Below are 15,144 nucleotides of genomic sequence, written 5' to 3' on the forward strand. Positions count from 1 at the left end.
TACAATAAATAAAATATTGTTATGTTATGGCAGTACATTTATATTATGGAAACATATATTTGATTCATCCAGAAAAGGTATCCAGTAAGACTGGTACATAAACAAGAGGTATTTGGGGTGATCACATCTGATAATCTTAACATGACCAAACAGTAGAGAAGGTAAAGACAGAAGGATACTTGAGTGCATAGTGTTGCATGTGCTGGCTGCAGCAGGCCCTCTTACCCTGCCTGCTCCAGCATCTGGCTTCACTACCCTCACAGCTGTGGGCCACCATCTCTGTCCTCGGGCCATCCCCAATGCTCCTGTCTCCACGGCTGACTCCTGTGCTCTGCGGCGGGCCTCTCCGTGTGGTGTACGGAGAGACGCCGTCCTTCCATGCCATTTCCCTCCCTAGGCACGCGCACGCGCATCTCTGTTCTTTATAAAGGGACCATGGCGGGAATCCAAGCCGCGGCCCCGGATGATGATGTCACTGAGCTCCGGTATTTAAGGCCGGGCTCAGCTCCTGTTAGTCGCCTTTGCAACAGGTTTCCACGCTGGACGTGTATTTCCTTGCTGATTTCCTCGTGTTCCTGTTCCTTCTGTGTTCCTGTTCCTGGTTTTGCCTTCTACTATTCCTGTGCTTTGTGTTACTCAGCTACTCTTACGGACTGATCTTCTCCTGGACCTGACCACTGATTTGCCTGACTACACCAGGAAACAGGATGCTGGGCTTGATGGACCCTTGGTCTGACCCAGTATGGCATTATGTTCTTATGTTCTTATCCTGGTTTGAAGTGGACGCCTCTGCTATTGGGGCTGGGGCAGTTTTTGTTTTTTTCCGTGTTCCTTCTTCTCTCGAAAGTTCTCCCCTGCAGAACAGAATTACAGTATTGGAGACTTAGAATTACTTGCTATTAAACTGGCTTTGGAGGAATGGCGCCCTTGGTTAGAAAGCGCCCAGCACAAATTTACGATTCTCACCGATCATAAAAACCTTGAACACTTGAGACATGCTCAGCATGTCAACACCCGTCAAGCCTGATGGGCCTTGTTTTTCTCCAGGTTCAATTTTGAACTCCATTATCACCCAGCTGAAAAGAATCTCCGGGCAGATGCCCTATCTTCCTTTGAACCCGAAGATGTCCCCGAATAACCCAGTTACTTCATCAACACAGCCTGTATCTGCTTGCCTGCGACTCATCCAGTCCCAGCTGGGAAAACTGTTGTGCCCCGTCACCTCCGTGAAAGAGTTCTCCGGGCACATGATTCCAAGTTTGCTGGCTACCCAGGATGAGCGCGAACTCTTGTTCTACTCCAGCGATTCTTCTGGTGGCCCACTATGGTCTCTGACACTAGAGCGTATGTTGATTCCTGCAATACCTATGCTTAACATAAACCCCTGGTCAGTTGACCTTGGGGTCTGCTCCAATCACTTCCTGCTCCAGAAGAACCGTGGACACATCTTTCCATGGATTTCATTGTGGACTTGCCTCCATCTAAAGGTCACACAGTTATATGGGTCACCATCGACAGGTTTTCAAAACTGGCCCATGTTGTTCCATTGCCAGGCTTACATTCTGCTCCAGAATTGGCACGCATGTTCTTTCTTCATATATTTCATCTGCATGGCTTACCCAAGGACATTGTCTCAGACAGAGGTCCCCAGTTCATCTCCCGCTATTGGTGCACCCTTTGTCGTAAGTTTGGCATTAACATCAGTCTCACCACAGCTTACCATCCACAAACCAACGGTGAAGCTGAACATATGAATCATTCTTTGAAGGCCTTTCTTTGCACCTATATAAATGATTGGCAAGTCAACTGGTCAGAACTTCTTCCTTGGGCTCCCATATTGCCGCTGCCACAGGTATGTTGCCATTCTCCATTGTCTATGATAAGCAGCCCGGGTTACCACTACCCATACACTGTCGGTACCTTCCCCAGCTGCACAAGCTACTGCATATGCTCTCAAGGCTCTCTGGAATCAGTCGAACCTTCGTCTGCGCCAAGCCGCTATCCGAGCTAAGAAGTCCACGGATATTCATCGACGCTCTGCTCCTGAGTTTATTCCTGGTTAAAAAGTCTGGCTAAGTACATGATACATTTGTCTTAAGATACATTCCCAAAGGTTCACACCAAGATACATCGGACCTTTTCCAGTCATCTGTCGCATTGGACCTGTTACTTACCAGCTTCTGCTGCTGCCAACTTTGGGAATTCACAACACTTTCCATGTGTCACTTTTGAAGCCTGTCATCATCTCCTGGCCTTCATGTAAGATTCCCGAACCTTCCAGGCTGGTTGCTGAGTCCAACACCACATACAAGGTCCACGAAGTCCTCGATGTTTGCCGAATGGGTCGCAAGTGGGAATACCTCCTTTCCTGGGAGGGGTACGGCCCAGAAGAGAATTCGTGGGAGCCAGCTCGTAACATACTGGATAAAATCCTTCTCCTACAGTTTCATTGTGCTCATCCGGGCAAACCAAGACCACCAAGAGGGAGGCGTAAGGGGGGGGTACTGTTGCGTGTGTCAGTTGTGGCAGGCCCGCGGCCAGGCTTTCTTACCCTCTTCTGCCTGCTACAGTGAATCCACTTCCCTCGTGGCTGTGGGCCACTGTCCACGGCACTCATGTCTCCATGGCTGACTCCTGTTCTCTGCAACGGGCCTCTCTGGATCCATGGAGAGACGCTGCTGTCCCATGCCGCGCATCTTTGTTCTTTATAAAGGGATAGTGGTGGGAAATCAAACCCGTGGCCTTGGATGATGACGCCACTGAGCTCTGATATTTAATGCAACAGGTCTCCACGCTGGATGTGTACTTCGTTGCCTCCTTGGTGATTTCCTCATTTTCCCAGTTCCTGTTTCTTCCGTGTTCCTGTTCCTGCCTTCTCCTGTTCCTGTGCTTCATGTTACTCAGCTACTCTTACGGACTGATCTTCTCCTGGACCCGACCACTGCTTTGCCTGACCACGCTACTGATCTCCTTCTAGTCCAGACCTCTGCTTCACCTGACCACGCTACTGATCTTCTCCTAGTCCAGACCTCTGCTTTGCCTGACCACGCTACTGTTCATTTCATGGACTCGACTTCTGGCTTGCCTTGCCATTGCTCCTTGATTGCTGCCTGCCCTGACTTCAGCTTGTTCCATGACGCCTCTACAGTCTTAGGCCTGGACTTGGCCTTTCACGCTTTGGACTGCTTTGCTCGGGTATCCCCTGTCTGACTCTTATTCCTATTGGCACCTGGGTCTCTGAGACTCCGCCACGTCCCATACAGACTCTCCAGTTCTGCTTCTGCTGTCTCCTGGCTGACCTCATTATCTCATCAAAGACCTTGGACGGAGGCCCACCTAACTCCAGCCGGCCTCGGCACCGAAAGGCTCAACCCGCGGGGAACGAGGGCTGGTATTGGCGAAGCTCCAGCCGGCCTCCGTCAGTCAGCCAGCTCCACCTGCCGTCGGTGGGGACCTGTATGGCCTCCCCTATGGGTAGTGTCAACCCCACCTCGGCCCAAGGGTACACCTCCTGTGCAACAATAGGGAGAATAGCCAGCAGGAAAAGAAAGGATAATGTCTCTCTATAAATCTCTAGTGAGACCTTATTTGTGCATAATTCTGGAGACTGCATCTTCAAAGTATATAAACTAGTCAGTCCAGAGGGCAGCTACTAATCTGGTTAGTGGTTTTCAATCTGTAAACCCCACCTTTGGGAGATGCCACATAAATAACTCCAGCTCTCAGTTGTGATTTAGAATGAGCATGTGTTTAATCCCTACACAACTAAAGGTTCTCCCAGGAGTGGGGAGGAGAGGCTGGAGCAAAACCTATAAACAATATAAATTACATTTTGGATTCTTTTACTCTATAGGGAACAGAAGCACAGGGCATTATAGTAAAAGAAAAACGTATTTGCATTGAAAAATTAAATTAGCTTTTTGTAAGTTAACAGAAAATTGCTACCCTGCCCAATATCTAAGTTCAGATAAAAAACATTTCAAAATAAGCCTTGATACTATTGATGCAACTCCATCATTGCTCTCTGCTTCAATGACAAGGGGAAAAAGGGAATTGGATTCAGACAGCAACCAAGGGAGGGCCCTGACTTTTATGATCCAGGGAACAAATAAGCATGGAAGTAACTTGCTGATGTGGCTGTTACTACACTTAACCAATAATGCAACCAATAAGAGCCCTGACTTTTATGGTCTAGGAATCTGATAAGCGCGGGGGTAACCTGCACGGCATGGCAGATACTACTATAAGCTTGATGGGCAGACTGTTTGGACCATTTGTGGCTTTTCTGCCATCATTTCTATGTTTCTGTGTTTAAAATTCTCATCTAAATTCTGGACAAAATATTAGCACAAGTTCTCAGTTTATTCTCACATGATTAGTTTTTTAGATGAACTTCTCTACAATTCAGATGATTGATGAAACCTCTACTTATGCCTAGGAGATCTGGGATCTGTATGGACCAAACAATCCTCAACAAATTAAAAGAAAAATCCCTCTCTACTTTGCACAAACTCAAAGCAAAGCTTCTGAAATTCCCTGTGACTAAATTAGACTAATACTAATAGCATGCACTGTTCATCAATTCATAAAACAAAAATCAGGAAATATTTAGAATTCATTTTCCTTTCCCTTGCTACAAAATAACAAACAACTATGGGGCCGAGGCAATAAAGTGCACCCAGTCTAGAGCACAGGTTAAGAAGTAGTTGGATGTGCCTTTTGGACGCATTAGGCTAACACCCGATGCAATAAGGGGATTAGTGCCTCCAAAATGTGTTGTCAAACAACGAAGTAGGTGATAGCACTCACACATGTAAATAACATGTAGATGAGGCTATTAGTTATCCCCTGATACAGTAAATCCCCAGGCACCCATTGCACATTTTTTAACACAGCAAATAACTCCAGCCCTGGAGCTGGTGTTATGTCTTACTGCGAGTCAAGGGCTCTTGAGAAATCAAGAATACTGTTCTCTGTGGTTCCTTCATAGAGGAGGAACCACAGACAACAGTAAATCTACCGCTTGTGTTGATTAAGAATTAAAAAAAATAATGTAACAAATTGATTACAAAAAATATTTTCTGGATGCACAATATGCATGCAAAATATACATGCTCCAGGCTGATTTTGCCCTTTGATATTGTGCGTGTATATGTATTGTGTGTGTAAATCAACTGAGGCAGGAAAAAATGGACACTCCTACTGAGTGCCTGATATAGTTGTGGCTGCATAACCATATCTCCTGGGTGCCAATGCTTTGAGTGCTAGGTACCCACAATTTATTCCTAGTGTGCCCATTTTAACGCAGCAGCTCATTTTAATATTGCATTGGGTACCCAGAGAGGTGGTTGTTTGCCTGTTTTACCACACATCTTATTGTAGCAACCTATATGTGTATATTTAAGTACTGCTAGATAAGCACTTCTTTTCACATAATGACAATAAGAAAACTCCAGCCTCCTTGAGACCATCCCTTCTTTTCTGATAGCAGCCAGCAAGCTGGAAACTGCAATTAAAGCTTCACCTCATGGATACATCCCTCTATCTTTCCCTTTCCCTCCCTTCTATAAGAAGGCTCATTACTATTTAGTCCCCTGGGAGGGAGGTATCACCCATCCAAATCTGTATTTCATAGGCTGAACAAGAAAAGTTAATACATTTTAGTATCTCCCTTTTCCAAAAAAAAAAAAAAAAAATCCATTTGGTGTCAGTGTTGTCTAGAAAATAATACAGCACTGGCTTCCAGCCAAAAGGGCCCTTCGGCTCAGAAGACAGGAACATCAAAGCAAGTCTTGCCAGGGAGAAACCATTTAGCAGTTAATTACCCTTCCCACTGTCTTTCAAAGAACATTTGGCATTTGCATTCCTCTATAACAAATATGGTTGGCTTATTTTACTCAAGCCAGGCATGGAAAAGAACAATTTAATAAGCCACTAGCTTACAATCATAAAGCATATGGGAACAGATATGTGTATCCTGGAGGACATATCTGCCATCATGTTCTATGTTTGTATGTTTCAATAGTACCTGTGCTGTGAAAATACCAATAAATACCATTTTAAAAAAATCTTTCATAGAACCCATATTTAGCTGGAAAATAAATCACTAAATTTACAATAAGTAAACAACTTAAAATAGGAGCTCTAAATATATGCTATATTCTTTTGAGAAAAGTATAGCATGTAGAATATAGGTTATGTTAAAAAGATAAGAATTTATGAAAATATAAAGTAAAAATATTTACTTTCTATATAGAAAGTTCATTATTATCTTCTGTTCGTTATTATCTTCTGTTATTGCTTTTACTTTATTGATTACAAGTGCTTTGTTTTCTCCTTATCTGGTTTCTGTTTGCCTATCAAACAGTACTAAGTGCAAGGCAGCTTCTCCCTACAATACAGAGTTCATTATTCCCTTCCATTCACATGGCCGATTTTAAAGTCATCTTTAAACAAAATGCTGTGATGCTTCCAGGCTTTAATTCTATGACTGCAGAATGTGCCATGCACAAAGAGCCCATCTTTCAAAACTGTCTGCAAAAGAACATTTGTGCTTGTAAGTGGGCCCAGAAAGATTTATGCTACTATTTTATAAACTGTGTGGCGGGAGGTGCACAAGTTTATAAAATATTGCATATTTCTTACTTTATAATATGTGTAATACAGGAATATGTATACTTTTTCTACCAATTTTATAAAATAGTACATGTAAAGGTTGATGTAGAAAGGTGCATTTAGTTTTGTCTGCACTTCAGTGCACATTTTCTGCACGCAAAACCTACTCCCAATGCAGCAAGGAGTTTTGCGTGCAGAAAATGCGCACTTAATCGGTAATAGACTAGTGCTTAGGCCTCTTGCATAGAAATCCCATGCAAAAGAGGGCATTAAGCAATACCCCAGATGCACTTTTTTTAGCGCTGGAAATTTAACCACAGGTCAGAGCTGGAGTGCGCTGGGTAAGTGACTACCACCACTTACCCGCATAAATCTGAACTTATCCAGCTAAGTAGCGGTGACCCACGCCAGTAAGACAGCTGAGTACTGACTTATCCAGCTATCTAGCAGGCTGCTTATTGCTGCCAGATAGAATGGAATTTATCCAGCTATGTGGCAGCTGTGATGGTCTTGGACAGCTCCTTCCTCCCTTTCTGACTTAAAATGTGCGTTCGACCTGTGACAAATGCGCATTTTAAACTTTCGGTGCACTTTTTACCTCCCGATGCATTAGCATCAGGAGTTTAAAAAAAAAAAAAATTAACATGAGCCTTAAAAATATGCGCTGGAAACCAGCACACAATTTTATAACACTCAGATTATTGCATCAGCCTTATAGAGGCCAATAATTATTAGGGATGTGAATCGTTTTTTGACGATTTAAAATATTGTCCGATATATTTTAAATCGTCAAAAATCGTTAGGGCCACGATACAATACCAATTCCCCCGATTTATCGTTAAAAAATCGTAAATCGGGGGAAGGGGGAGGGCAGGAACTTACTTACTTGCCCTAAACCAATGGCAGGAAAACCGGCACACTAAAACCCTCTAAAACCCACCCCCGACCCTTTAAATTAAATCCCCCACCCTCCCGAACCCCCCCAAATGCCTTAAATTACCTGGGGGTCCAGCGGCGGTCCGGAACGGGCTCCTGCAATTGAATTGTGTTGTCTTCAGCCGGCGCCATTTTGCAAAATCGCAGCCGCAAAATGGCGGCGGCCATAGACCAACACGATTCGACTGCAGGAGGTCGTTCCGGACCCCCGCTGGACTTTTGGCAAGTCTTGTGGGGTCAGGAGGCCCCCCCAAGCTGGCCAAAAGTCCCTGGGGGTCCAGCGGGGGTTCGGAAAACGATCTCCTGCCGCGAATCGTTTTCCGTACAGAAAATGGCGCCGGCAGGAGATCGACTGCAGGAGGTCGTTCAGCGGGGATTCCGGACCGCCGCTCGTCCCAGTGCATGGCTAATTCACATCTGACAAAAAAAAAAAGGGGGCGGGATGTAGAGATATTGTGGGTGGGGCCACGGGCATTCCTGGATGGGAAAAGATTCAGGTAGTATTGCAGGGGATTAAAGAGTCTGCAAATTTAAAACTAAGAAAAATGATAAAAATTTCATTTTCAGTGGTGTGTAAAAAAAGGTAATGTGATAGCAGAGAAGGGCTGGTTTAACGATGAAATCGGCACGAGAGGTAAAGGAAGCGTTTTGATGAGAAGAATTGCCAATTGAGAGAGGTTTCCTTAAATGGCATAGTCTTATGTAGAAGAATGCCTCGCCGGGAATAATTCATCTTTCAGTTAATGTGAAGTACTCAGTGAGTGCCCAAAAAAAGCAATTTTGATAACTCTACTATTGGCTCTAGTTGGAGACATTCCCATTTGTTTCTCCCACTGCAGCGTTTAGAAAAAACACGGTGCTGGGTCGGGGGACAGAGCTGATTTCTAGACCTATTTAGTGATGTACTGTTAATAATCTGAATTGTGTATTTACTTTAATAAACATATTTACACTCCTCATTTTTAAATTTGCAGACCCTTTAATCCCAGCAACACACCTGTAATTTGTCATTGATTTGTGTGATTTGCGGTCCTATCCAAGCATTTTTCCGGTCATTCCGGGATGGGGCCAAGAGATGTGCACACGAGTAACCGCGTGCCTAGGTCTGGTGCCACGTAACTTTACTTCTGCTACGGAGGAGGTGTAAGTCTTAATAAAACTACTTCCAGGCATCTGTAAAGGATTTACGGGATCTGGGAGAAGTGGAAGCTAAATATCCAGGGTGTTTGATGGACCTAGCTCTAAACTGGGCAAACTGGTGGATGAACTGGTCATGGCATGGTCGCGAACCTGTTATAAAATTCCCTCACGTAGCTCCAACCCGATTTATGATGCTGGGTGAGCACAAGCTTAAAATTAGGCGCACATATACGTGTACCTAGGCAATTTTACGAGTGCATATTTGTCTGTGCATGTTACAAAATTGCTGCACCACTATTCTATGCATACGTATATGTGCACCTGTGCACCTGTTTGAACGTTACTTTCCCTGTGAGGGGCATGTATTCCAGCCTCTAGGCCTGTGAAACACTTTTTTTTCTTTCTTACAGGTCATGCTATTAAACCATCTATATTCTTTTGAATATAGCCACTTAAGGGTAAAGTTATCCAGCTATATGAGGCTGGAGATGTGCCTTCATCTGGGATGAATTAAATTTCAATGAAATTGTCTAATTTGTCCTGTTTCGGCAACCCCGAAAAACAAAGCAAATTTTCCCGAAATTTCGGGAAAGTTCGTTTTTCGGGATTAGCGCGCACTAACCAGAAATTCGGGGTGGCCGAAAAAAAAAAAAATAGGCCCAGACCGTGGGAAATTTTGTTTTCCCGCGGTTCGGGTCAATAACGAAGGCCGAACTGAAAGCTTCAGCCGAATCACATCTCTAAGGCTGGATAACTTTAGAACTCTTCTCTAGGGATGTGAATCGTTTTAGGACGATTAAAATTATCGTCCGATAATTTTAATATCGTCTTAAACCGTTATGGAACACAATACAATACAGATTCTAACGATTTATCGTTATAAATCGTTAGAATCGTGAGCCGGCACACTAAAACCCCCTAAAACCCACCCCCGACCCTTTAAATTAAATCCCCCACCCTCCCGAACCCCCCCCCAAATAACTTAAATAACCTGCGGGTCCAGCGGCGGTCCGGAACGGCAGCGGTCCGGAACGGGCTCCTGCTCCTGAATCTTGTCGTCTTCAGCCGGCGCCATTTTCCAAAATGGCGCCGAAAAATGGCGGCGGCCATAGACGAAAAAGATTGGACGGCAGGAGGTCCTTCCGGACCCCCGCTGGACTTTTGGCAAGTCTCGTGGGGGTCAGGAGGCCCCCCACAAGCTGGCCAAAAGTTCCTGGAGGTCCAGCGGGGGTCAGGGAGCGATTTCCCGCCGCGAATCGTTTTCGTACGGAAAATGGCGCCGGCAGGAGATCGACTGCAGGAGGTCGTTCAGCGAGGCGCCGGAACCCTCGCTGAACGACCTCCTGCAGTCGATCTCCTGCCGGCGCCATTTTCCGTACGGAAAATGGCGCCGGTCATACGCGTATGGCCGGCGCCATTTTCCGTACGAAAACGATTCGCGGCGGGAAATCGCTCCCTGACCCCCGCTGGACCTCCAGGAACTTTTGGCCAGCTTGTGGGGGGCCTCCTGACCCCCACGAGACTTGCCAAAAGTCCAGCGGGGGTCCGGAAGGACCTCCTGCCGTCCAATCTTTTTCGTCTATGGCCACCGCCATTTTTCGGCGCCATTTTGGAAAATGGCGCCGGCTGAAGACGACAAGATTGAGGAGCAGGAGCCCGTTCCGGACCGCCGCTGGACCCGCAGGTTATTTAAGTTATTTGGGGGGGGGTTCGGGAGGGTGGGGGATTTAATTTAAAGGGTCGGGGGTGGGTTTTAGGGGGTTTTAGTGTGCCGGTTTTTCGATTTTTCGATTTTTCGATTTTTAACGATGTTCCGGCGAGGGATGGGGTTCGGGAGGGTGGGGGATTTAATTTAAAGGGTCGGGGGTGGGTTTTAGGGGGTTTTAATGTGCCGGTTTTTCGATTTTTCGATTTTTAACGATTTTTAACGATTTTTCACGATATTTTACCCCCCAAACGGCAACAATACGATTCCCTCCCCCTCCCAGCCGAAATCGATCGTTAAGACGATCGAGGACACGATTCACATCCCTACTCTTCTCAGCCACATCAAGGGATATCCAAATAACTTATCTGGCTAATTCCAAATATCAGAGGAAACCAGATAAGTTATTCTGCTAACCTGTCCTGGCCCTGGAATGTCCACAAAATGCCTTTTCCTTTTTTGGCTAAAATGTAGACAGATAAATTCTGGGGATGTTCAAAACTTCGCATTTATCTGGATAGCTCACGTGTTATCCACTAAATGCCTTTGAATATTGACCTCATGTATTTTACGCATGTACTAATTTTAAGAATCTGTGTGTAATAATCAAGGCTTAAATGCAAAGGCAGGTATTTTAAAAAAAAAGTATGCACAACACCCTCCAGTTCTGAAATCCTTGCACGCGGAATCATCACGTCTCCGATACCTCCAGCATTTCATCCAGACCTTTGCCTGTTCATCTAGACCCTCCGGCACTTCACCCCGAACCCCCAACAGCTCACCCAAACCTCCCTTCCAAAACTGCAGATGAAAGACAACTGTAATTTCAATTGCACAAGTCAGTCAGCACGTCTCAAAATGTATGGCAAGTTCAGTGATACGTGCACATTGAAAGGAGAATTCTAAAAGCCGGGAGATGGGTGCTCATTTAGCACATGTGCACGTCCACCCACTTTTATAAGCCACCCACATGCACGCACAAGTACCGATGTGTGACTATCTTGCTTCGGGTGGGGGGGGGGGGGGGGGGAAGGGGTGGAATGTGGGCAGGGCATAGGCATTCTGGGTCTGGGCCAAGAGATATGCATGCAAGCAGCTGCACGCCCGGGCATTTCAGCACAAAGTTACTTCTGCTGTACGTGAGGTGTAAGTCTGAATAAATCTACTTCCAGGCATCTGTGCAGTGTTTGAGGGGTCTGTGTTAACTGGGAGGAGTGCAGGATAAAGAACCAGGGGGGAGGGAGGAGGGTTTGGAGGACCTAGCCTTAGACTGGGCAAACTGGACATGCATCTATTATAAAATTCCCGCACTTGCACACGTACGCACCAGGGCTATTTTATAACATGTGACCGCATGTGCACACAGGATATCAAATTGCTGCATAAATATCTGGCTGCGTGCCCGCCCTCCCATTTGAAAGTTACTGTCTTATTGTTTTCAGAATAGAAATGTGTGCGTGGACCTCTGAACCCTGCCCCACAGTGTGACCCTAAACTGCTCCCTTTTTTTTACCCTTTAACGCATACATATTTATTTATTTATTTAACATTTTTATATACCAAAATTCATGTAGCAAAGTTACATATCATTTCGGTTTACATTATAACAATTAACAGGCATATAAGAATGCGGTTACATCGAACAGGTAGGATAACTTGGATCAATGAACTGGGGAGTAAATTACAATGATTACGATTAGGTAATAATATTCTATAATTGAAATCTGGCTAAGTAAATAGGGAGTCCTGTTACAAAGGAGCACATTGATGGGCGATTATTGTTATGTATTGAAAGCTTGTTCGCATAGCCAAGTTTTGAGTCTCTTTTTAAAGGTGATTGGGCAAGGTTCCTTCCGGAGTTCTGGAGGTAGAGAGTTCCATTGCGCAGGGCCTGCTGTAGATAGAGATCGTTTATTTAATGAGGTTTTGATGGGTGAGGCAAGGAGAGTGTCTCTATAAGCTGCTCTCGTCGGTCTGGATGTAATATGTGGTTATTTATTTATTTATTTATTTAACACTTTTTTATACCGACCTTCATAGTAATAACCATATCGGATCGGTTTACATTTAACAAGGGTATAACTGTAGCGTAACTAAAGAAAATTAAACAAAAGATATGAATAAGGCAAAGTTACATTCAACAAGGATAAGGAACTTGGAAGCTTATGTAGCTGGAAGGAAGTAAAAGGTGGTAATAATTAAGAGATACAATAGAGGATACGGGTTAAAGCTTAAAAGTGCTTTAACCTAGAGGTGCCATAGTCCATCGTTCATGGTTGTAATGGGATGTTGAGTTGTAGTGGAATGAGCTTGTGTATAGATTTGTGAATGAATGTGAGAACTTCATATGAGACTCTAAACTTGATAGGGAGCCAGTGTAGGTTCCTTAGGATGGGGGTACAGAATCCTGGCTGAAGCGGTCTGAAGCATTTGTAGTGGTTTTATGACACTTATGGTGCTCTCATGCTCAGGCTTTTAAAAAAAAAAAATGCTACTAGGGACCGTAACTTTAAAACAGGCACGCGGGTGCACACGTGTGCATGTTCGTTGGTGCATGCCCAGGGACGCGTCTATTTTCAATGTGCATATGCGCACATATAAAATAGCCTGACCGCTTGCTCATGCGCACGCAATTTTAAATGGATGTGAATCTCTGTGCGCAAATCCCGCTTCCACTCTATAAGTGGGGGGATTTTAAAAAACACGCACGCCAACGCCATTGCCAGTTTTTCCAGTTCATTCCCAATTTGCCCAGGTAAGGGAAAGGACTTCCAGATCCCCACAGTTCAATAGCCTCCCCTCTTGGCTTCTACTCTTAAAACCCCGCCGATCTGTCTATTAGGGATGTGAATCGTTTTTCAACGATTAAAATTATCGTCCGATAATGTTTATATCGTCTTAAATCGTTATAGAACACGATACAATAGAAATTCTAACGATTTATCGTTAAAAATCGTTAAATCGTGTTAGTGCGCACTAACTCGAGTTAGTGCGCACTAACTCCCCGTTAGTGCGCACTAACTCGATTTAGTGCGCACTAACTGAAAATGATACAAATAAACACTTTCCAGGTCACTGAAGGTCAGTTAGGAATGAATATGTGTTCCTATTGGCTGGCTGCCCTCTTATATATTGATGTTACCAAGGTTACCACTGAGGTGATGGTTGGGGGGATGGGAAATGGAACTGGAAACTAACGAACACCAACAGAAAATGAAACAGTGTTCACACTTCCCAGGTCAGTAAAGGTCACTTAGGAATGAATATGTATGTATGTATTCCTATTGGCTGGCTGTGCTCTTATCTATTGATGTTACCAATATGGTTGGGGGGATGTGAAATGGAAACAGTTGGAAGCTTGACAAAAAAAGTAATGTAATGATCAGCACTCACCTGACTAGAACTTGTTTGTTTATTATTTTTGTTAGCAGGCACCTGAAATGCTAGTGCATGTTGAATTTGCCAATCACTGTGCATTTTAGAAAGGTGGTCCTGGCTGGAACTGTACACAGTTCAAATATATGTAATTGATTGTTGGTAAGTGTATTTTTTAAGTAGCCACACTGGCACCAGTATGTTTACTTTTCCTCCTACTTAACTCACTAGCTCAGCTTTGTAAGAAGGGCTTCTCTGCTTGTGTGTTGTTTTTGTTTGGTGTGAGGAGAGCAGAAACATCAGATCTTTATTCAATCTACTACAGTCATCTCTTACAGTGCCCTATCCCTATTAATACCAGGAGTGTTGTGATCTTCCTGCACACAGTGCCCTAACCCTGATACCAGTCTGAGACAGCTCCCTCCCTGCATTACTAGTGAGAGGCTGGCTTCACAGACAGGGGGGAGCTGCCTGACCCTCACTCCTGACTTCCCCCATGTCCCAGCTAGTGAATGGTGTGTGGGTGAGGGGGGGGGGGGAGGATGGTGAAGTCTGAGACAGCTCCCTCCCTGCATTACTAGTGAGAGGCTGGCTTCACAGACAGGGGGGGAGCTGCCTGACCCTCACTCCTGACTTCCCCCATGTCCCAGCTAGTGAATGGTGTGTGGGTGAGGGGGGGGGGGAGGATGGTGAAGTCTGAGACAGCTCCCTCCCTGCATTACTAGTGAGAGGCTGGCTTCACAGACAGGGGGGAGCTGCCTGACCCTCACTCCTGACTTCCCCCATGTCCCAGCTAGTGAATGGTGTGTGGGTGAGGGGGGGGGGGGAGGATGGTGAAGTCTGAGACAGCTCCCTCCCTGCATTACTAGTGAGAGGCTGGCTTCACAGACAGGGGGGGAGCTGCCTGACCCTCACTCCTGACTTCCCTCATGTCCCAGCTAGTGAATGGTGTGTGGGTGAGGGGGGGGGAGGATGGTGAAGTCTGAGACAGCTCCCTCCCTGCATTACTAGTGAGAGGCTGGCTTCACAGACAGGGGGGAGCTGCCTGACCCTCACTCCTGACTTCCCCCATGTCCCAGCTAGTGAATGGTGTGTGGGTGAGGGGGGGGGGGGGAGGATGGTGAAGTCTGAGACAGCTCCCTCCCTGCATTACTAGTGAGAGGCTGGCTTCACAGACAGGGGGGAGCTGCCTGACCCTCACTCCTGACTTCCCCCATGTCCCAGCTAGTGAATGGTGTGTGGGTGAGGGGGGGGGGGGGAGGATGGTGAAGTCTGAGACAGCTCCCTCCCTGCATTACTAGTGAGAGGCTGGCTTCACAGACAGGGGGGAGCTGCCTGACCCTCACTCCTGACTTCCCCCATGTCCCAGCGAG

At 45.6% G+C, this 15,144-nt stretch overlaps 1 protein-coding gene across 1 annotated transcript in view; it reads left to right on the forward strand.

The window, feature by feature from the left end:
• Window positions 1–1,124: 1,124 nt before the first annotated feature.
• The window catches only part of LOC115092485 (unconventional myosin-XVI-like), a 507,378-nt gene continuing 493,358 nt past the window's right edge, over window positions 1,125–15,144 (forward strand). The window contains 1 exon segment of the mRNA XM_029603325.1: window positions 1,125–1,403. Coding sequence (XP_029459185.1) covers window positions 1,125–1,403 — 279 coding nt within the window.

Source organism: Rhinatrema bivittatum, chromosome 5 (assembly GCF_901001135.1).
Source record: "Rhinatrema bivittatum chromosome 5, aRhiBiv1.1, whole genome shotgun sequence".
NCBI lineage: Eukaryota > Metazoa > Chordata > Amphibia > Gymnophiona > Rhinatrematidae > Rhinatrema > Rhinatrema bivittatum.